This window comes from Dryobates pubescens, chromosome 22 (genome assembly GCF_014839835.1).
Source record: "Dryobates pubescens isolate bDryPub1 chromosome 22, bDryPub1.pri, whole genome shotgun sequence".
In the NCBI taxonomy this organism is placed as follows: domain Eukaryota; kingdom Metazoa; phylum Chordata; class Aves; order Piciformes; family Picidae; genus Dryobates; species Dryobates pubescens.
The window spans coordinates 6,122,621-6,145,456 of NC_071633.1; the positions used below are offsets into that span (position 1 = coordinate 6,122,621).

A 22,836-nucleotide genomic window follows, 5' to 3' on the forward strand; every position below is an offset into this window, starting at 1 on the left:
TTGTCTGTAACAATTAAAACCATCACTCTCGTTTTGACAGGATGCAATACAAACTTCTTGGAAACCTCTCTGCTTGCCTTGAATCCCAGATGGTGGTGAACCTCAGGTTACTTGAGTGAAGAATTAGGTCTATTCTTCTCAAGATTTTGTGCACACATTCCAAGTGGTTTTACTGTGGGTTTTTTTGCTTTCCTCTTGGTTGCATTCTGGGATCTTCCTAACCTTTCCTGCCCATCTTGTCTCTGGTAACAGTCCATTGGCTACTTCTTCCATCTATCAACTCTAAACTTAATCCCTCACTAAAAATTCAAAAAGAATCATAGAATCAGTAAGTTGGAAAAGACCTCAAAGATCATCAAGTCCAACCTGTCACCTAACACCTCACGACTACTAAACCATGGCTTCAAGTGCCACGTCAAATCCCTTTTTGAACGCCTCCAGGGACAGTGACTCCACCACCTCCCTGGTCAGCCCATACCAAAAGCCAATCTCTCTTTCTGCGGAGAACTTCTTCCTAACATCCAGCCTAAACCTCCTCTGGTGCAGTTTGAGACTGTGCCCTCTTGTTCTGCTGCTGGTTGCTTGGGAGAAGAGACCAACTCCCACCTGGCTACAACCTCCTTTTAGCTCCCCAACTTTTACCTACTTTTGTGCCATTTGAAAACATTCCATTGCTTCCCCACTTGCGTTTTTGCAATGTCTTCAGTTTTTTGCTGTCTTACATCAAACTATTCTGCCATCCCTACATGCCTCTCCCTAAGTTCAGATTTTTCAGGGTTCTTTGTGCTTCCCATAAAAACTTGAATTTTGCTTCACATTCTCCTCCAACAGAAGTAACCTCTGAAAAGTCTTATGGGCATTTGCTGGCTATTATGGGTTACATTTTCTCATACTTCAGAAAAAAGCTTCATGTAGAACTTCTTCTCCAGAAAGGCAGTCACACTTTGGAAGAAAATTCTATTTTCTTAACAGAAATACTTGTGTGCTACCATTTATTCACCAAGGTTTGAAGCCTTACATAAGGGAAAGAGCCATTTGGAGGAACCAAGCAGGGACATGCTGCTTCCACAGAGCAGAAATGCCCTGCCTGGCAAGGGCCCAGGCCTGTGCAGAGAGCTCCAGCCCATGCAGGGTAGCTGCAGAAGTGGAGAGCTGGTGAAATGGAAGCCATAGGACTGAACTTTGCCTTGCTTATCTCTGACCAGCAAACAGCCCCTCTGGGACTATGCCAGCTGTAGCCTGCTGCACAGCTGTGAAGCCAATCAATAACCTATAGATCACTCCCAGTTCTTCCACCCCACTTCAGCATAACTAAATGGACTCTTTCTTTTGCTGCTGCTAATGGAAAATGTGTTTGCCCCCTTCTCTTCTTGCAACAGCTTCAGTACTATACTACCTCAACTGCTATTTCTAAAACCCTGTGTAAGCCAAGACACACAGGACTGAGAAAGCAAGCCCAGAACTACAACCAGCTCTGAATGCCTCCACTCCATCCAGCCCAGCAGACACTTCTCAACCTCAACCTTGCCCTTCCAGACACTGCAGCTTTCTCAAGCTTATACTGAACTTCAAGGCAATAGCTTCTTTTCAAAAGAAGTCTAAACTGAATGATGAAAAGAAGTCCAAAGCCTATCCTTAAGTTCTACTGTTAGATTGCCAGCAAGAATCACCAACACACACCACAAGACCAAATATGACTCTGTGCTATTGGTTTCTATGGACACACAAAGAATATTTATAATTGTATTATTTTCTTGTTAACAGGGAAAATAAATGATGAAGGATTTTAAAGAAAGTAAGCATTCCCACCCATGCAAAACATGCTCCATCATTCAGTTTGCAAACACTATCTGTACTGGGCAAGGCCTCCTTGAAGTAGAGCCCGTAAGTTACAACACATGTGCATGGAAGTAAATACACATGACCTAAACAATGTGAAAATGGATTGAATCTGTGTATATTTGGCAATTAACTACCAGTTTTCTAATCATCTCAGATACATGATGGATAAATCAAGACACAGGTTTTTTTAGAGAACTCCACAGAGAATGACCTCAAAGAAATGGGAGTAATTTTCAGTGCAATTCTTTGTTTCAAATTTAGGTCAGCTGTTAACTTTCTCCACTTGGGGGGGGAGGCAAATATTTTCTCTGAATCACCTAGAATTTTACTTTTATAAAGGGAGGGCAGGAAAATAAGTTTGTATGAGTACTGTTTACTACTTCTGTGCCAGGATAAGACTTGCTGATGTTAATTAGACGAGAGTACCTTAATACCCACCAAAAAAAAAGATACCAAAAGATACAACCACCCAAGAGGAGGGGACAAAAGGAGGTAAAAGAATTACTTAATTCTAATACCTAAAGGGATCCTACAGGAAGACTAAAGAGGGACTTTTCATAGCAATAGGACAAAGGGTAATGGTTTGAAGCTGAGGGACAGTAGGTCTAGACTGGATCTTAAGAAGCTCTTCAGTATGAGGATGGTGGGACTCTGGAATAGGTTGCCCAAGGAGGTTGTGGATGCCTCCTTGTTCAAGGCCAGGTTGGATAAAGGCTTGAGTCTGGTTGTGAGGTGTCCCTGCCCATAGCAGGTTGGAGTAGATGATCTCTAAGGCACACTATGATTTTATGATTAATTCCCCACCATGTCTTCTTATGGAAACATACAATGTCATGTGATGACACTACAATGACAGAGCACTCAGCTCACACTCAGAGTATGGAGATAATGCCTTTACCTCCAACATACAGTATTTGGTCCTCTGCTTTTCTGACTATCCAGGGTTTTTGCAGAGCTACACGTGACTCTTCTTGAGACTCAAGCCTGGAACTGGCTACCTGCTCGCTTCCACACCAACATTCCAGTTCCTAAAACCTGAAGGAGCTGGTGGACTGCACTGTGCAAGTACAGTTTGGGGAACTCTACCTGGAGAGATGCAGCCTGAGAACTTCTCAGGTTACCCCTCAGCCTCCAGAAGTTTCTTATCTGGTTTACAGTTCAGACAGCCCCAGCCCAGCAGCTCAGGTAGCATAACAAATTCAGGCTTGTAAGACGGGTCTTGAAGCGTAACACCGCAAAGTTCAGCCTCCAGGCCATCGAGCCGAGCCAGCTTCGGTGTGCATGCGCACGGCACAGAAATGCTGAGCACCGAAACTCCAAGACAATAGATAAGGCAAAAGTTTTATTTCCCTCTAAAAGTACTTGCAGCACAACAACCAGTCTTGGGATCCTTAGACACAACCATGCCAACTTTTGAAATTAAGATGTGGAAACAGAAACTGGAAAGCAACTTCCTGAGTTTCTAAATCCAGTGGAATTTACCCAACCTACTAGCATCTGTCCCCAAAACTAGGGAAAGTATGCAACTGTTAAGCGTAGCAAGAACCTTCTAAGCTACAGAAATGTTATTCTTGTACCAGCAGGACTGGAACTCAGCCAGAATCAAACTGATTTAAGCACTCACACAGATAAGAAAACATTAATTAAACACAGGTTGGCCAGCGTGTTTTTAAACACTGCTTAGCATCTAGTGCAGACCAAGATGATGTTTAAAAGTATCTTAGCTGACTGTGGTTAGTTCTACTTGGGAGTCTTTGCCTAAAGGTTTGTCTTGACTAGAATTTGAAGGTGCATGTTACAACATGCCAACACACTTTCTAAAGCTCCAGCACACATAAGGCAGCAAACATTTCTAATGTATGCTAGCTGGTCAAGTCAGAGCTTAGGCTCTCAACTTGCTACCACATGTGAAATCTACACCTTGCATTTTCTTCATTAGAACTTTACCTCTTGGAATTCAAGCTGGAGCAACTGAGGAAATTACCTCCTCCAGCTGTTCAAATAATGGGAGCTGGCAGATGAAGAGCACTCACAGGCTTCCTACCCAGTGTCAGCTGGCTGCTTCTGAAATACCAACAGAAAAGGTCTACAATGTCTGTCTTTATAAGAAAGCAGCTGAAAAGAGCTCTTTGCTTTAGAATAGACTAGAATAGAATAGAATAGACCAGACCAGGTTGGAAGAGACCTTTGAGATCGAGTCCAATCTATCACCCAACACCATCTAATCAACTAAACCATGGCACCAAGTGCCCCATCCAGTCTCTTCCTAAACACCTCCAGTGATGGTGACTCCACCACCTCCCTGGGCAGCCCATTCCAATGGCCAATCACTCTCTCTATGAAGAACTTCTTCCTAACATCCAGCCTAAACCTCCCCTGGCACAGCTTGAGACTGTGTCCTCTTCTTCTGCTGTTGGGGTTGTATGGACAGATGGGGTGTGTTAGCATTCCAAATCATACCAACTGGTTTCATAAAAGGATGTTTACAGCCTCAGTTATCACATGTCAGGTAACTTAAGGTATCAGGACAGCTTTTCTCATGCAGATTCACCCTTACCTTTTCTACTCAAGAGAAGTCCTTTGGATCCAGCTTCCAACCACAAATGCTAGGACTACTCACGTTTATGAAAGGGACAGGAATTGCACCATGTGGTCACACACCACCTCGAAAACACTACTTTAAAAAACCTAGCACTGAAGGACAAAAAACTTCCTTCCACCAAATGGACCATAGCCAGGTGAGGAAAGACACTGCATCCCAAACTAACAGCTCACCCTTGGTGGCCCTGGCCGAACTCCAAGACATGCCGTATTCATAAAATCAAAGTAATGAAAAAAGAGAGACACTCCCCCTCCTTCCCCAAGGATAATACAATTGGTGCTGATGCAGAAATCAGAAGGAAGGGGACCATCTAAATTACACAGTGAAATAGATATTACAAAAGCAAGCAGCTGTGACATTTCAGCCAGGTGGTCATCTTCAGCTGCAGTCAAAAGGAAAAATAACTCTTAGACACTTCCCCTGCAGATACTTCCTGATTACAACCTTATGGCAAAGCCACCTCATTTTCACTGGCAGTATGCATTTTAATTATTCCTTATGTTCTTCAAATATCCTTTGTCAATTAAAAGCCATGTTCAGAGACTCTGGCTGAGGGGGAAGAGAAGGATTTGTGATATTTAAGCAGTATCTCCTAGCACTGTAATCAGCATGGATATAATTAAACAGTCAAATTCTCAGCTGTATCATTTCTTGGCTTGTCTCTTGCTATTTATATATCTCTCAAAAAGCAGATCACCACTGTCTTTCAGAAAAAAAGAAAAGTTTTGTTGATCTAAATATATTTTTATCACTTCATTCCCCTAACCATTTTCACCAGCCATTAAATAAAAACCTTAATAAAGTTTTGCCCTTGACTAATAAAAACCCATATATATATATATATATGAAGGCAGTGTCACAGAAGAGAGACTGTTTCATGAACAAAAACCAGAAACACAACAGACCCTAACAACAGATCTTGGCAACAGCACACATCTGGAAGGTAATCCAGCACTGCTCTCTCTTGGTGCTTTCAGAAAGGATTATTTTCCTTGCAGTATTACTGTGTGTGATATGTTCTTCTGAACCTCAACAATCAGAGAGCAGACAACATCTCCCCTTAATCATTGCTGCAGGAAGTCAGAGCCCTGTCCCAAAGCTGACTAGGTGGGCAGTAACTGATGGTCTTCTTTGGACCACCACAGGCAACCTACAGACACCACAGCTTGCTGTCCTCTGCCTCCCTAACACCTTTCCCGTGGCCTACTAGCCAGCCAAAACCTTGGCACCTAAACCTTACCCATTGGTGCAGGGCCAGTAAGATGACAACATTTTAAAGGATTAAGAGTGGAAACCAAAACAAGGTTAGAAGGTCATTAAGTCAAGGAGACTTTTGCTTTATTCATGTGGTTCAAGTTTCTGAAGCCAGACTGAAAAACTGGCAAAGAAGAAAAAAACATTTTGATTTGCTTTCCTTGATGAGGAAACCTCTTTAATTAAGCCAGCAGACCATTCACAAACACAGTGAATGGAAATCACACAGTTAAAATCCTTCACACTGCTTCAGGTAACTTTCAATGCTAGAAAGCACTGCAACTTTCTGTAAGAACATCAAAACACAACACACAGCCTGCCTCTTCCAGTTACAAATTCACACTGGCAAATGGCTTCTGCTTTCTAAAAACTCTGCATCATCTAACTATATTTCCCTCTTCTATAAATACACAAAGGTGTGGTTAGAAAACTGTGGCCAAGTTCCTCAAGGATTTTCAGTTTCCATATCATGTTCAGGGCTGCAGCATATTTACATTAACATTTTCTGGAGAATACACTTCATTAACTGCTGTGGCAAAACCCTTGGTGGTCTGCTCCTCGCTGACTCTGGCAATTGCCATTTCAATCATTTGCAATTACTTCCAGATGGGTATCAGTTACACAGAGATGGAGAATTTTTATAACATTTATAAATAGTGCAGGAATCCTACAGACATATGATAAGTGTGCTATGCAGTGACACACACGATGAGGCTGCGAACAGGGGCACGTGGAGCACATAACCCAACAGGCAGATTCTGCCCACAGGCAAGCTGGAACCCCTTTGCTTGCACCCACGAATAATAATTATCTCAAAGGTATGAATACTCAGATTAAACCTGCAAATGTGATACATTGCAAGGGAGTTAGCTCCCTAAATGCTGCCATTTAGCGTCATGTCAGATGCCTCCTCCCCCTGGCCCCAACTGCCACCGCAGACAGCCACCAGTGTCCCATCTGCGTCAGACCTGCTGGTCTCCAGCAGCTGTCTCGGGTAACCCAGCATGAGATGCAGAGAGGGAAGCACCCAGGTCACCTCCTATTTGGTGACATAGAAGGCACCTTGTAATCCAGCAGCCAGCTTTCTCAATCTGGTACAGTGCTTCCTTCAATTTTATTCACTAGTGTTCATTTTAGGATTCAGAAAATGCTCTTCTGAAGTCTCTCCAAAGTCTCAAATAATTCACTGCAGTAAGGAAATGCCAACCCCCATTTTATACAGCTCCTACTGCCTTTTTCTAAACCCAACCTCTTCATAGCTGCACTGTGCAAGACTCAGTTGCCTGCATAACACATCTAATTGCCTCCTATTTACATTCAATTAAATTCTGTGATACTGTTTTGCAATATTAATTAACTCTGTCAGTGACTAATCATTGGAATGGGCTGCCCAGAGAGGTGGTGCAGTCACCATCCCTGGAGGTGTTCAAGAAGGGATTGGACATGGCACTTGGTGCCATGGTTTAGTAGTCAGGAGGTCTTGGGTGACAGGTTGGACTTGATCTTTGAGGTCTTTTCCAACCTTACTGATTCTATGATCCTAAGAACTACCAGGGTCCAAGGTGGCATGGGTACTTACTACATTCCCATCAGTTTGTGGGATGTTCATTTGCTTTGGACAGGCAATTGTTGGGAAAAATTCTAGATGGAAAAGTCATTTCTAGCACCAATGGCAACACCACTTTGCATTAAGTCTGTCTCTTTTTCTTTGGTATGGAGATCCACACCCAGGTTTCTGTGCTGAAAAAGCAACTTTGCTAGTGCCTAACAGCCAGATTTTCTATTTGTTCAACTATAAATAAAAGCCAGGAATAAAGTTTGGAAATCATTTTAGGGTGGAGAGCAAAAATTGTGGTTGTAGAGCAGGAATTAAGACCATTTGTTTTTTTTAATGTCCACAAACAGCAAAAATAAAGACTCAAAACTTTCCATACCCTGTCCCAGAGAGAAAAAGGAATGGGCAGAATGAAGGGATGTGAGCTGGAGCAAGGCAACCTGGAGATGACTTGTGCACAGATGATCATAATCACATCTTTAATGCAAAGAAAAACCTTCCTCATTTCACTGCTGGTGGGCACAGCCAGAGACTCTGCAAACAGGCTTCAAATTCAAAGCAGGCTGCTGCTGTGAACCACTGCTAACAACTCACAGGTCTTGGTTTTCAACTCAGAAGCACTGTACATAGATACTGTCTACTTATGGCTCTGTTTTCCTGTCTTTCTGCATCATGACAACTGTTGAATTGGAGAGAACTGTCCTTTTTAATCTTTCTGGAGATTCTCCTATCCCTGCAGCTCTAGGAGGCAACCTGAACATAAAATGAGAATTGTGGGGGTTTTAGTCAGGAATTATGATTGACCTGAAAATGTTCAAATATGTGGCATCACTACTGTAAAGTTGTTGGGATTGGGGAGTGTGGTTTTTGTTTTGTTGGGTTGGGTTGGTTTTTTTCCCCCAGAAATCTCTTTAAAATATCAAGTAAGCATGCTAGGCAAGACTTAAAGGTTCTGAATGTTCACATCAAATTCTGAGGTTAATGCTAGCCTTTTATTTATTTAAACTGAAATGCTGGAATTTAGGGGGACAATGAGGGATGTGCAGCAAATGGCTCTCAGGCAACAAGCACAACAGATGATGGCTGAAGGCTCTGCCTTTTCTCTTTACCTCCTGACACACCGCAGGGTTTATGGAAGTTACACAATATGCACACCCACCAGTTAGGTTTTATTGCTTAATTACTTATAGGGGGGGAAAATGAAGTCTCCCACAATCATCTGAAGTTGGGAAAACAGAACTGTTTGGAGGAGTTGGGGTTTTTTTTCAACTTTTAGTGTCAAATATGGCTACAAAGAATTTTGGGGAAAGAAAGCTGGATTACAAATATAGTCTAACAAAACACATAGCAGCATGTTGTATAAAGCATATAGAAGGATCTTGACAGGCTTGAGAAGTGGGCCAGTGACAACTGCATGAGGTTCAGCAAGTCAAAGCGCAAGGTCCTGCCCATCTGGATTGGGACAATCCCAAGCACAAATCCAGGCTGGGTGCAGAGTGGGTCGAGAGTAGCTCTGAAGAAAGAGATTTGGGTGTGTTGAGCCATGAGAGGCTCACCATGAGCCAGCAGTGTGCTCATGCAGCCCAGAAGGCAGCCATGTCCTAGGCTGCATCAAGAGGGGTGCAGCCAGCAGGGCAAGAGAGGGGATTCTGTCCCTTTACTCTGCTCTGCTGAGATCCCTCCTTGAATACTGGTGACACTTCTGGTGTCCCCAGCATAAGAAGGACACAGAGCTGTTGGAGCGAGTCCAGAGGGGCCCACAAAGATGATCCAAAGGCTGGAGTACCTCTGCTATGAGGATAGGCTGAGGGAGCTGGGGTTTATTCAGTCTAGAAGACTCTAGGGGGACCTTAGACCTGCCTTCCAATACCTGAGGAGATCCTGCAGGAAGGCTGGAGAAGGACTTTTCATAGCAATAGGACAAGGAGGAATGGTTTGAAGCTGAGGAGAGTAGGTCTAGACTGGATCTTAGGAAGAAGTTCTTTAGTATGAGGATGGTGAGACTCTGGAATAGGTTGCCCAGGGAGGTTGTGGATGCCTCCTCCCTAGATGTATTGAAGGCCAGGATGGATGAGGCCTTGAACAGCTGAGTATACTTGAGAGATGTCCCTGCCCACGGCATGGAGGTTGGGATAAATGATCTCTGAGGTTCCTTCCAACCTAAGCCATCCTATGGTTCTCTGACATAGGTGATGCTGGCTTATATATATTCTGAGCTAAGCAAGCCTTCCCAGGCTTCCAATTTTTTAATTTATTTTTCAAGTGGACTACAGATGAGAGAGAGCCTGCCTTAAATGGTGCTCATTACACACATGCACAACCTGAAATCCTGGTAAACCTCTCTTCCTTCATGAGGTATTCTCAATGATATTGCAAATTTAAGCAATACCAAAAGTCCATGGGGATAAACCAGACCCTGTTAAGCATGAAACAAGATATCACACACAACTCATCTGACACAAATAAGCTCAACTGCGCTTCATAATTGTACTGACCCGAGTCAAACCTACTTAAGAACCAGGGAAAATGGAGTTATTTAGGTGTATTAGTAATGGTAGCTCCTCCATTATCAGGTTATAAGGAAGACCAAAATTTTAAGGAGAGGTAGAAGACCTTACTAAACCAAGAAGTATAGCTGGGTTGCAAGGAAAACAGAGTTTTCAGGAATGCAAACCTTTCTTCAGGAGCAAATGATGCATCTGTTATCAGTTTCTCAGTATCTTCGTTCCAGGGAGCTACAGTGATCATATCAATCAGAGCAGATAACAGCGTAAAAAGGGCTTGGACTTTATCTGCACTTTTACTGCAGGGTTAATTTATCCTGATGCCCTCTATAAATGGCTTTCATTCTTTGCTTCAGTTTCCTCATCTGTAAAGTCAGAGGGATGCTTCCTTACTTCCTAAGGGTTTGCCTGTCTTGGGAAATGAGCTCTTCTTCCCATAAGGTGAATTTATTGAAACAATCTCTCCCCGTTCCAGTCTAGACAAAGTCACAAATAAGAACAGAATCCTTACTGTGGATTTTAGATGCTGTTTGTTTCAGAAATGCTACACTGACATGGAAAATGCAAGAGAAGCAAAGCAAATTGCAGTGGTTTTGTCTTATCTCTTGCTTATTACTGGAGGTTCTCAATGCTTTCTGGCAAGGGCTGAACAATTACCCTCTATTTGTAAATGTGGGAAGGGAAGTGTCAGGAGGACAGAGCAAGGATCTTCTCAGTGATGCCCAATGATAGGCCAAGGGGCAATGGATGCAAGCTGGAGCAGAGGAGGTTCCATGGGAACATAAGGTAAAAAACTTTTTCCCTGTGAGAGTAACAAAGCCCTGAAACAGGCTGCCCAGAGAGGTTGTGGAGTCTCCTTCTCTGGAGACATTTAAAACCTGCCTGGATGCATTCCTGTGTGACCTGCTCCGGGAGAGGGGTTGGACTTGATCTTTTGTGATCTCTTCCAGCCCCTAACACTCTGTGATTCTGTGATAAGGAAACTGAAGCACACAGAAGTCTCTTGTCACATAACACTAAAGCAGTAACTGAAAGTCAAACCTTCTCCCCATTTATTGACTCTGAAACCCATTCTAATCCAGGGCTATGCTGTGAAAGGGTGCTTCAACTTTGTAAAGGTATCTCAGTTACGACTTCAGAGTCCAGCAAAACATTGGGCTAAGCTGAACCCTAACAACCTTAGGTGTTCAAGAGGGGATTGGACGTGGCACTTGGTGCCATGGTCTAGTAGTCATGAGGTCTTGGGTGACAGATAGGACTTGATGATGTTTGAGGTCTTTTCCAACCTTGTTGATTCTATGATTCTAAGAAAATTCAAGTATAAAGTGCAAGTATCACCTAAGTAAAACCTTAAAAAAAAGAAAAAGGCCAGAGAAACTAAGACCAAGAAGCTCTGTAGTACAGAACATGAATTTCTGATGCAGGTCAGGATGACCTTGTGACCATTTGCAACCTACAGAGGCAAAGGGAGCAAGCTGCTCAGTAAATGAAACACCACACATTTTATGGAACTTATGCAAGAGCTATGCTGTAGCTCCTTTGGAAACAATGGCAGTTCCATACCTCCTCTGTTATCTCTGGATAACGTTATAATTGGCGTGTGTCATCACTCTAGCCATGATTAAAATAATTACCTTAAAAAAGTCCCTTGTAAATAGCATTTATTGTTCCAGTTTCCAAACATGTACATGATTTCTTCTTTCTTTTTTTTTTTTTTAAGTCTAATTGCTATCTGTGTTCACAGCTCAACCCAACACTGTTTCCCCACCCACCTGCCATTTCACATAGTCAGCTGATGTTGGAGCAAAACTTTTAATGGGTGTGCAACACTTACAGCTCTTCCAAGTAGGGGAAGTTCTTGAATGCATCCTCTGGTAGCCTTGTGATGTTATTCATGCTGATATCTCTGCAGGAGGAAAAAACAAAAACAACACATTTATTAATAAACAAGAAGGGATTTTTACACTTTAGGGGAAAAAAAAAAGGAGAAAAAGAAAGCCTAATCTGCTTAGGCCACTCCTTGAGTCCTGTGTCCAGTTCTGGGCCCCTCAGTTTAGGAAAGATGTTGACTTGCTGGAATGTGTCCAGAAAAGGGCAACAAAGCTGGGTTTGGAGCACAAGTCCTATGAGGAGAGGCTGAGGGAGCTGGGGTTGCTTAGCCTAGAAAAGAGAAGGCTCAGGAGAGACCTTATTGCTGTCTACAACTACCTGAAGGGAGGTTGTAGCCAGGTGGGGGTTGGTCTCTTCTCCCAGGCAACTACCAACAGAACAGGAGGACACAGTCTCAAGCTGCACCAGGGGAGGTTTAGGCTGGATGTCAGGAAGAAGTTCTTCCCAGACAGAGACTTTGGCCATTGGAATGGGCTGCTCAGGGAGATGGTGGAGTCACCATCACTGAAGGTGTCTAGGAAGAGACTGGATGGGGTGCTTGATGCCATGGTTTAGTTGATTAGAGGGTGTTGGATGATAGGTTGGACGTGATGATCTCAAAGCTCTTTTCCAACCTGGTTTATTCTATTCTATTCCATTCTAGTCTAGTCTATTCTATTCAGATGGTATGATAACAGAAAAAGAAAATAACCTAGCATCACCTATTGATACCTGTTTCTAGAAATGTGCATGCTACACTCTCAAAGCACAACCATCTGAGAATCCAGCAGCAAAGACCTACATATAATGGGAAGTTGATAACAATCTTTTCTGACACCTCCAAGCAAAAAAAAAGTATATATTAAAAAAATGACTGTGAAACTACAGGGTGTAGCCCCACACATGCATGGAAAGGGCTCTACAGCACTGTTATCCCCAGTATTCCATTTTACCAACTTAGACATGCATGCTATTTTAACACAGATGATTAAGACCGCTTGAAAACCACAACATATGCAAAAATTATTTAAAGAAAGAAAAGATTGTGACCACCCACCAAGCAAATTTTCATCCCACAATGTCTTTAAAAACCAAAGAATACATGCATTGGGACTTAATAAAGAGCTTCTGGCAAATACAGGCTTCTGGAACAACTGACGAGAATAGCAGCAACATGTCTTAGCTCTACCACAGTCAGTTTCCCCCCCACCCCCTACAAAACCCTATAGAAGTCCTCCAGGTAATAGTTTCAAGCAGATTTCATTCTCAGTCTGTGAGCAGAGACAGGTTGGCAGCAAGTGCTTACATGATAGGTATGCAGAACTGTTCAGCTTTTTTCTTTCCAAAGGAGCAGTAAGTGGCAAACTGGTGCCATGGCCTCAGTTCACACTTACATAACCATCACAGATAATCCACTCCTGAAGCTGGTTCTGACTCAATGTGAGTAAAAGTAGCACAGAAATAATTCAGTTTGATAATTAAACCAATAACTGCCTAACAGTTCATGACATAACTCACGTTCTTACTTTCTACTTGGTTACTGCTTTCCCCCCCACCCCATTGATGCAATTTGATGAGCAATTCAGTGTGGCTCATTTGTATAGTCCTCATTTGTATAGTCCTTCCTGCTGCTTGGTGTCTTCCACACATTCTCTAGAATTTATGTGCCACCTTCACACATATTTGGGGTAAAAAGAAAGCAAACAAAACCAAACCATTCTTTTCATCTCACCAACAGTCAGCAAGTACCACTCAAGCTGCTACATGAAGATCTGAAGGGCTGGTATAACTGCTTACAGGACACCAGATTTTGTTTGCCATCTAATAAGGTTGACCTTGAAATGAAGTATCAGCCGTTGCCTGCTGCTGGGGCAGAATTTCTTAGCCCATCCACAACCACCACTGTTTTTCAAACATCTGCTTCAACTGGAATTATCACTTCTGATGATGAGGCAGAGAAGGCAGAGAGGCCTCTCTACATAGGCAGAGAGGCCTATGTAGAATCTTCCTGCTACACCTGAAGGGCACAAATCCCTGAAGAACTATTTTGTAGCAGCAAAACCAATCTTCTTGAGAAATTAGAAAGGTTCGTGTTCAGGGTATCTTCCTTGGCTCCCACCCAGGACAGGACTAGGTGTTGGCCTTAGGAAGTTCAGAGTAAGACCCCTAAGGGGAGCAAGAAACATGCAGAGGGGATGATGCTGCTTGTGAGGAAATAGTGTGGTGGGACATTTGTGCCTTTTTTCATGCTATGACAAAACAAATGCCATGCTAGTGCCTTATAACCTCCCAAAAATGTTGCAGCAGCTAATTAAACCACTTTCTGCAAGAGTGCCCATGGTATTCTTTCAGCTGCCAAACCATAATGTCTAACACAGCTCATTTAAAAAAGTATCTTTATTTATACTGACAACAGAATGCACTAAAAACCCCACTGGGGTGGGGGGTGTATTTTTTTTCCTTATAGCAGTTGGTAATGTCAACTGATGTCAGTGAATTTGAGATGAACAAGTAGCTGGCAACTGGACTGCTGTGCTGACCAAACAGCACAGGCCCCCCCCAGCCATCACTGACAGGAACACTGCTCTCCCATCTGATCTAGATGTAACTGTTTCTTTAAGCTAAATGTTTACTAAATAGCAGGCCAAAACTTCATTCCTCATACCCCAGTGTAAACCAAGAGAGTTACTCTTCAGCAGCTGTTATGAGTATGCTAACTTAACTCAAGAGCAATGGAGATCAAAATGAAGTTCAGCACATACAAATCAAGTCCAGTTGTGAAAAGAAGACCAAGAAAATCCACTACAGCACAACAGACTCCTTGATTGAGCTCCAGAAGGAGCTGAACTGAGGATGATTTATGCCTGAACTCTACAGCCCACGTGCTTGAAGAGGTGCTTTGTGTCTCGGCAGCAGCCTGGGTACCATGAGATGCTGCAGTTGCCGTGGGGGACATTTTTCTTCTTGTGCAGGAAAATAAATAAGAGTATCAGATACATGAACTGTCAGCTGTCTGCTCCACAGGAGACTGCAACCTTTATTCTCCCTACACCCCATACACATTTTTCAAATTGTCATGAATGCAAGTGTTTCACACATTCAGGCCAGCCCTCCCCTTTCTAGAGGGCTACATATCCCTGTCCAGTATCAACTGGGAAGCATTTACAAATAAGGCAGAAGAGTAAGAAAGGAGTGGAGACCCTACATGAATCCTCAGCAATAATAACCTGTGTGAGAAACCCATAACTCTCTCAAATGATTATCCAGGTGATGTAAAGCCCTGTTATTACAAAAACCATATTAAATGGGGGTAGTAAAAATAATGGAAACTGTGTAGACATACAGCAGGGCTGACATCCAAAACTGACATAATTTTGGCTTTTGAAATTCCAGCTTTGTTAATTTCAGCATCTGAAATTAGCAGAGAATGGGTTTTGCCTGTAGCTCCAAGTGTTAGCATCCACAGTTTTAATATGCTCTCTCCAGAAACCACAAAATGGACACAACAGCTCTCAAAGGGGAAAAACTGAGGGCCAGCTATGCTGTGGTTTTACACTGTAGATTCACCAAGAAAAGGAAGAAGGCAGGGGCAGAGCTGCACCTTTCAGCAGTTAGCCATTAACCAGGCTTATCTGCACTAAGCAGCCAGGCTAAATCTTCGCTTGCTAGCCAGCTTTAACCCAGGCAGGTCAGGGCACGATCAGGCAAGGAGCTGGCATCGAAACCAAAATGACGAGCAGCCCAAGGTGGTAACCTCATTAGCAAAAGGAGGCTGCCTCTCAGGGCTAGCATGAATCACAGTTACAACCAGTTTCGCCATTTCAGGTAGGAGAGATGTAACACCAGAATGTAAACAACCACCCTGCTCCCTCCTACAGAGCTAGTGCTGCCCTGCCTGCAGTTCTCCACAACAAATAAAGCTCTCACACTGGGTCAACAGTTTTGTCCTCTTCCACAACGGTACTACAGAAAACAAAACCAACTAACCAACCAACAAAACCAAAACAAAACCCCCAACAAACAAACCAAAGAAGCTTGAAGAAACCTGCTGAAAATGTTATTACACCGTGCCAGGTACTGCAGAGACTCATTTTTACAGGATAGAGATTTTAAATGAAGCCAGAGTACTCCAACAGTCATTTGTTGTCTTCAGACTTCTTCAGGTAGATCCCTTCAGGTTATTCTGACAGTTATTCTAATCTTCATTCCCAGCATAGTTTAGCAAACTCCTCTGCTTTCACCCAACAGAGAAACACAAGTACCTTTAAAACTACTTGCATCAGCAAGGATGCTACAAAACCCTCTGCTGAAAGGAGGCATTCAGTTCAATAAACTAGCTTGGGGAGAGGACAGCACCTTTGCTGGACACAGTAAAAACATGCAGCACAACATTTCACCTAGGGGTGCTGGTCGATGGTAGGCTGAACATGAGCCTGCAGTGTGCCCAGGCAGCGAGGAGGGCCAATGGCATCCTGGCCTGCATCAGGAACAGTGTGGCTAGCAGGAGCAGGGAGGTCATTCTGTCCCTGTACACTGCACTGGTTAGGCTGCACCTCGAGTACTGTGTCCACTTCTGACCCCCTCAGTTTAGGAAGGAGGTTGACTTGCTGGAGCGTGTCCAGAGAAGGGCAACAAAGTTGGGGAAGGGCTTGGAACACAGCCCTATGAGGAGAGACTGAGGGAGCTGGGGTTGTTTAGCCTGGGGAAGAGGAGACTCAGGGGTGACCTTATTGCTCTCTACAACTACCTGAAGGGTGGCTGTAGACAGGCAGCAGTTGGTCTCTTCTCCCAGGCAACCAGCACCAGAACAAGAGGACACAGTCTCAAGCTGCACCAGGGGAGGTTTAGGCTGGAGTTTAGGAGGAAGTTTTACACAGACAGAGTGATTGCCCATTGGAATGGGCTGCCCGAGGAGGTGGTGGAGTCACCATCATTGGAGGTGTTCAGGAGGAGACTTGATAGGGTGCTTGGTGCCATGGTTTAGTTGATGGGGTGGTGTTGGATGATGGGTTGGACACAATAATCTTGAAGGTCTCTTCCAACCTGGTCTGGTCTATTCTAGTCTAATTTTCTCTCTTCATAAAGCAGGAGATTTAAACTATTCTTAAACCACCCCATGGAAGCTCCAGAAACCAAACTAGGCCAATATATGTCACTTGCACTTTATTATACTCCTCCTGTGCAAGAATTCCAGTTCCTGATGAAAAGTTTGGAGTTGATTTTTTATTTATTTGTTTGGTTTTTAAGGATATGTTACTATTAATCAAAGTCAAACTTCCCCAAACTTTAGGATGAGCAGAAACATTTAGGCTGCATGTTAGGAAGAGGTTCTTCATACAAAGAGAGATTGGCCATTGGAATGTGCTGCCCAGGGAGGTGGTGGAGTCACCATCACTGGAGGTGTCTAGGAAGAGACTGGATGGGGTGCTTGGTGCCATGGTTCAGTTGATTAGATGGTGTTGGATGATAGGTTGGACTCGATCTCAAAGGTCTCTTTCAACCTGGTTAATTCTATTCCATTCCATTCCATTCCTTCTCAGGAATAGCACCTTACTAATTCTCTCACATCTTTTTAAATAAACCAATAAATAAAAACAAATCAATTCTTGCTTATCCTTAAAAAGTGGCTTCAGTTACACCACACAGCACTGGAGAATTAGAATGCTCAGGATGTCAGAGCATCTCCCACTGGGCATGGAGAGCTTCCTCTCTCATTTTAAAGTATTGCCTCTGCCACAGAGTAGCCTGATCCTTGTCAGATTAATTGCAATTGTCTTTCTTAATGATTGCCAGAGTGGGACTCTGGTTAGCAAAGGACAGCTGACTAGGGATGACAGAAATGCAAGAATTATTGCCCCTTTCCTCTGTGAGAATGAAAGCTGCAACAACAAAGCAGGACCACAAAATGGGAAACAGACTTCCTGTAGAGGCCTCAGAAGGGATAGGGAAAATTATAAATAAATTAGCCCAAGATATAGGCAGAGAATGAAAGCTAATGACCCACACACAACAGCTTGGAAAAGGAAAACAATCTTGCCCTCCCAGGACTGAGGGACATTTAGCTGTAACAGCCCAAATGATCTCCACTGCATCTTCCAAGCCGAAAGGTGTGCACATTTTAGGCAAAGCAACCTTCCTTACTACCCAGCTCTGGGGTGCTGGCATGTCTCCTAAAACTCACAGGAGATGCTGAGGCTACACTTTCTAGCCTGCATTGTTGCCTTAGCTCTCAGCACTTGGATCTGCACTGAACTTGGGGCACGTACCCTTCCCACATTTGTGCCCTGCATGCTAATGACCTAAAATATCCCACTTTGTTATAAAGATCTTAAGATGGAACAAATAAAATAAATCCAGCTAAAGAAAAGGAAAATCAGATCTGTGTCAATTACACTGGAGTAGATGATCTCTAAAGTCCATTCCAACCTAAACCATCCTCTTATTCTGTGAGATTGGATGTTTAGAAAATAGAAGCAAAATGTTCCCCTGTGCTTCCCTGCACTCCATTAACAGATGGAAGACCAGAAAGAAGTTAGCTAACTTCTATCTTTTATTAAATTTATATGGGAAGGGGGAGAGAGAGGGGGAAGAGGAAAGGGGAGGGAGGGAGAGAGAGAAGGATGGAGACAGGGAGAGGAGTGTTTGTTGAAGGCAAGAAGATCATGTTTCAACAAGGCACCTTCAAAATCCTATAAAATACTCCCTCTGAGCAAGCTTAACCTGTTTGCTGATAGATAATAACATGTAATACTGTAGGCTCCATTCAGTCTTTTCCAAGGTCTGGGCCCTTTGCCACCAAGTTATTATAACACTTACAAAATGATTTAGGCAGAGCTATCTATATTTGAATAAAGCCCTCCTACCTACTTCTACAAAACCATTAGGTAAAAGGTCTTAATCTTATGTAAAATTCCATGGGTAGTAACTCTGATCCATTTTGGTAGTACTAGGAAAAGCTGGAGCTGTAAATGCTTTTAGAAACCACTTTGGATCAGTCAGGTTATTGCAAACACAAATCAGCACCACACTGGCAAAAACTCAGCAACAATTAGCCACCCATTAGCATTGGGACCGTTGATACATGGATAATGTCCTGATGAACATCAGTGAAGATCAAAGAAACAATTTTTTTTCTTATGTTCCAGACCAACAACTGTTTCTCAAGTATCCCAAAAACAGGGTACAGAAAGAAGTAGATGTAGCTGTAAAGTGATGGTCACTGCTTCACATTTGGTCCAGGTCACATCTGCATTAACCAGAGTAACTGCCTGGTGGTGTGGCAGCAGGAAGAGGCAGAGGAGCTGGAGTGGAGGGTGAGTCAGGGGGAGAGGGGAAAAAAAAAAGGTCAAGGTTTGACCAATCTACTTTGTGTTATGGTCTTGAAGAAACGCTTTGAGTACAGGGAGCTGGCTCACATGATGAAAGCCATGTAATTTCAAATCAAATTTTCACCTGAGCAGCCAGTATCAGGGAAGATCAGGAGCTGAATTACAGCCCTGGTTGAGATCTACTTTCCCATTTAGCCAGTTCCTCCAGGATGAACACAAAGCCACTGAAGGGACAGAGTAAATGAGTTTGCATTAATACTGTCCCACATCTTGCTCATATTCAGTATGCAACGAAAGCATAAAAAGAACAGAGAAACAGAAAGGAAATTCCAATTAAAGTCCTTCAATTAGAAAAAACTTGGGGGAATTGGTTATTATTTTATCCTATCTTCCTGAAAGGAGGTGAGCAATTCTCTTCCAGAAGCACCAACTCACAGTGACTGCTTGGGATAGTAACTGCTGGCACTGTGAAGCCAAGAAGCGCAGGAAGCGTGTTACATGCAGACATGCCAACCCAACAGCTGGAAATCATGAATGGGAGGCAAACCGACAGCAAGCATAGGAAAGATGGTGTTTACAGAGAAACCTACACTTGGGAAGTGTTTGAGCTTGCAATGGTGTTTGAGGGTTGTTTTTTTTGAATGTTCAAGTAACATGCTGAGTAATTAATTTCTTATTTTTTATGCGCTCCCTACATCTATCACTGCAAGGTTTGGCTACCTGGGCCTACACTGTTAGCTAATGTGTATGGTTAACAGCACAAGGAAGTAATGGATTTGAAATTTACCTTCTCCCAATTTCTGACAAGGTCTGCACAACTACCAGTGCCCATCTCCCAGAAGGAAGAGCCCAGCTTAAGGGCACCTCTGAGAATGCCACTGGCCGGGGCTCTGTGATATTAACTATCCCACACCCTCCAATCCTTATGGCCATACCCCAGTGCATTTTTCTGCTCCCAATCTTCATCTACTGTTCCTTTAAACATTGACAAAGTTGTTAATAATGGGGGGGAAAAATGGAAGCTTTGGAACCCATTTTTGCATCGATGAAGACTTTCCTTCTTGTGATTCTACTCTCTCCATCAAGCTCAAGTATGGTCCTACCGTCTCTGACATGATGAGAGACCTCCAACACTTAAAAAGCACATCAATCTGGTCTGTATTCACAGCCTATTTTGCAATCACTGCAAGCCTACCAGCCATGCCATTTTTTCATTTATGAGAGTGTTTCCTTTTCCACTTCTTCTAGGAAACATTCTTGTAAGAAAGGAAATATCCAGATACTTAAAGCCTTAGTCAGCATCTGCTGTGACTGGCTAAGTAAAACATAGGTTGCATTCCCATCCTGCAAGTACACTTGCCGTTTCCTAAGTACCCATGCTATCTCTCTAATGAGCACCACATCTTATCACCTCTTATTTGAATTGCAAGAAGCTAAGGGCCCTGGTTCAACATGTCAATATGACTGGTGCTGTACAAATACACGGTTGAAGACACTCCTCATCTGGAAGAGTTTGCAGCTTACATGGACAAGACAAACAGCTCAGGAGGGAAAATAGGCACAAAGAAGCCCAAAGTCACCAGTGGAGCTTGGAGCCCCCTCCAGTTGCACAGTGCTGCTGCCATGTGCAATGCCCAGTTATTACCCACCATGGCTATTTCCAAAACTAATTAATTACCTTTATTTTCCTTATTTTTTTTAAGCAAGGAAACAGCACAGGAGACTTCTGACAGTTGCTCATTTGCTAGATATGTAGGTTCACTCCATTTGGTAAAGGTGGAAAGAAATTACACTCAGCTAAGCAATCAGTTCATATGAAACATTTCCATCCACTTTTCTATTGCTTAAAGTAACTGGAATGTTTGTGTGACCATTCACTTAGATTCATAGAACTGTTTGGGTTAGAAAGGACCTTGAGGATCACCTAGCTCCAGCCCCCCTGCCATGGGCAGGGACACCTTCCACTAGATCTCCAGGTCTCATCCAACCTGGCCTTAACACCTCCAGGGAGGTAGAATCCACAACCTCCCTGAGGAACCTGGTGAAGCACTTAGTCTGATTTATGATTGCTTCCATGAAAAAGCAGGTTATCTACCAACCCTGGCTACTAGGAAGGATTGTAACACTCAAAAGTGTAAGATGGGAGTCCTTTTTCAGTTTTAAAAAAAGGGGAAAAAAGTCTACAAATCCTGTTTTATCCCAGCAAGCTTTCAGCATTTTGTGAAGCAGGACCTACAACATTTCCACTGACAGCCAAAGAAAGGCTGAAACATTTCAGACAGGTCGGTTCCTGCAAGAGAAATCACAACCCTCTCTTTCCCCCACCGTATCTGCAAGCTATTTCTCCTGCCTCCTCCTTCCCATGTCACATCAACCTGTTGGGGTTTGGGTTTTTTGTTGTTTTGTTGTGTTGGTTGTTTTTTTTTTTCCAACGTGATGTCTTAGCTTTCTTTCAGACATAGTAACTAGCTCTAATGTACCCTATTCATGTGCCAATCAAGCCATCATCAAGATCTTAGAGAGAACAATACTTGTATGCAGAGACCTGTTTTGAAATGGTATTTGAGTCACTGCAGGCCAGCCATTAAGCAATCACACATACGGTTAATGGCCTATGTTGACACATGGTGGGGAATTAACCCAGAAAAAAATTCCACTGCATTATTATGAAAGAGTTTGTGTCCCAGCATAGGAATACAGCCCAAGTTAACGTGCTCTTAGGTTAATTTTTAAGAGCCACATAGATTTGGGGTAAAAGAAAGGGTTTTTTTCTAAGTTGGAGGAGGAAACAAAATGCCTTTTAGTGCAAGAGTATTTCCATTCATAGCTAAAGATTATTTATTGCAGAGAGAGAAATGATACATTATTCATAGGCTTACAATTATTTACTCTCTGGAATACAGGAGCACCAGGGAACTGAGTGCAAAACACAAGTGCATTGGGCTGTGAGTGACTGGCACGTTAGTCAAGCAGTCTGAGGAAAAGCCTCTGCCAAGGTACTCATAGAATCACAGAATGATTTGAGTTGGAAGGGACCTCAGAAGGTTGTCTAGATCCTCCAGGTTGCTCAGAGACTTGTAGAGCCTCATCTTGAATATCTTCAGGGATGGGGCTTCAACTACCTCCCTGGGCAACTTGTTCTGGTGTTCCCCCACCAACTTGTTCCAAAGACCCAATCTAAATCTCCTCTTTAATTTCAAACTATTGCCCCTTGTCCTATCAATACAGGCCTTTGTTAACAGTCCCTCCTGCTCTATCTGTCAGTATCCACCACAAAATATGAATAACCAACCTGTTGAAGACCATAAAGAAGTCCATGGACAAAGCCAGGTGGGCACTGGAATCATCCATGTGCCTGATCTGCAACATGTAGCGTGTCCTGCTATCATCCAAATGCCTGATAGGGAAGCTCTCAGCATAGTTTACATTGCAGCTACTCCCTGACTGGGAAGTTTTAAAAGTAATAAGTACTAAATTAAATTATTAATAAATTATTAACAAAAGATTAACAGCAGCCTCCCTGCAACCTCCTTTCAGCGAGTTGTAGAGAGCAATGAGGTCTCCCCTTAGTGTTCTTTTCTCCAGACTAAACAAACCCAGTTCCCTCAGTCACTTCTTGTCATTGCTCTTCTCTGAATATGCTGCAGGACCTCAGTGCAAGGAGGTTGCAGGGAGGCTGCTGTTAGTCTCTTTTCCCAAGTAACCAGTGACAGGATGAGAGGTTTAAGCTGTGGCAGGTTTAGATTGGACATTAGGAAAAACTTTATTGAGTGGTGAGGCACTGGAACAGGTTGCCCAGGGAGGTGGTGGAGTCACCATCCCTGGAAGTGTTCAAGAAGCTGTAGACCTGGTGCTTCAGGATACAGTTTAGGGGTTAGGGTA

The 22,836-nt window shown here is 43.2% G+C and overlaps 1 protein-coding gene across 1 annotated transcript in view; it reads right to left on the reverse strand.

Moving 5' to 3' along the window:
• LGR4 (leucine rich repeat containing G protein-coupled receptor 4) overlaps positions 1 to 22,836 on the reverse strand; it is an 81,972-nt gene that overhangs the window by 34,604 nt on the left and 24,532 nt on the right. The window contains exon 2 of the mRNA XM_054171654.1: positions 11,592 to 11,663. Coding sequence (XP_054027629.1) covers positions 11,592 to 11,663 — 72 coding nt within the window. The remainder of the gene's footprint in view (positions 1 to 11,591; positions 11,664 to 22,836) is intronic.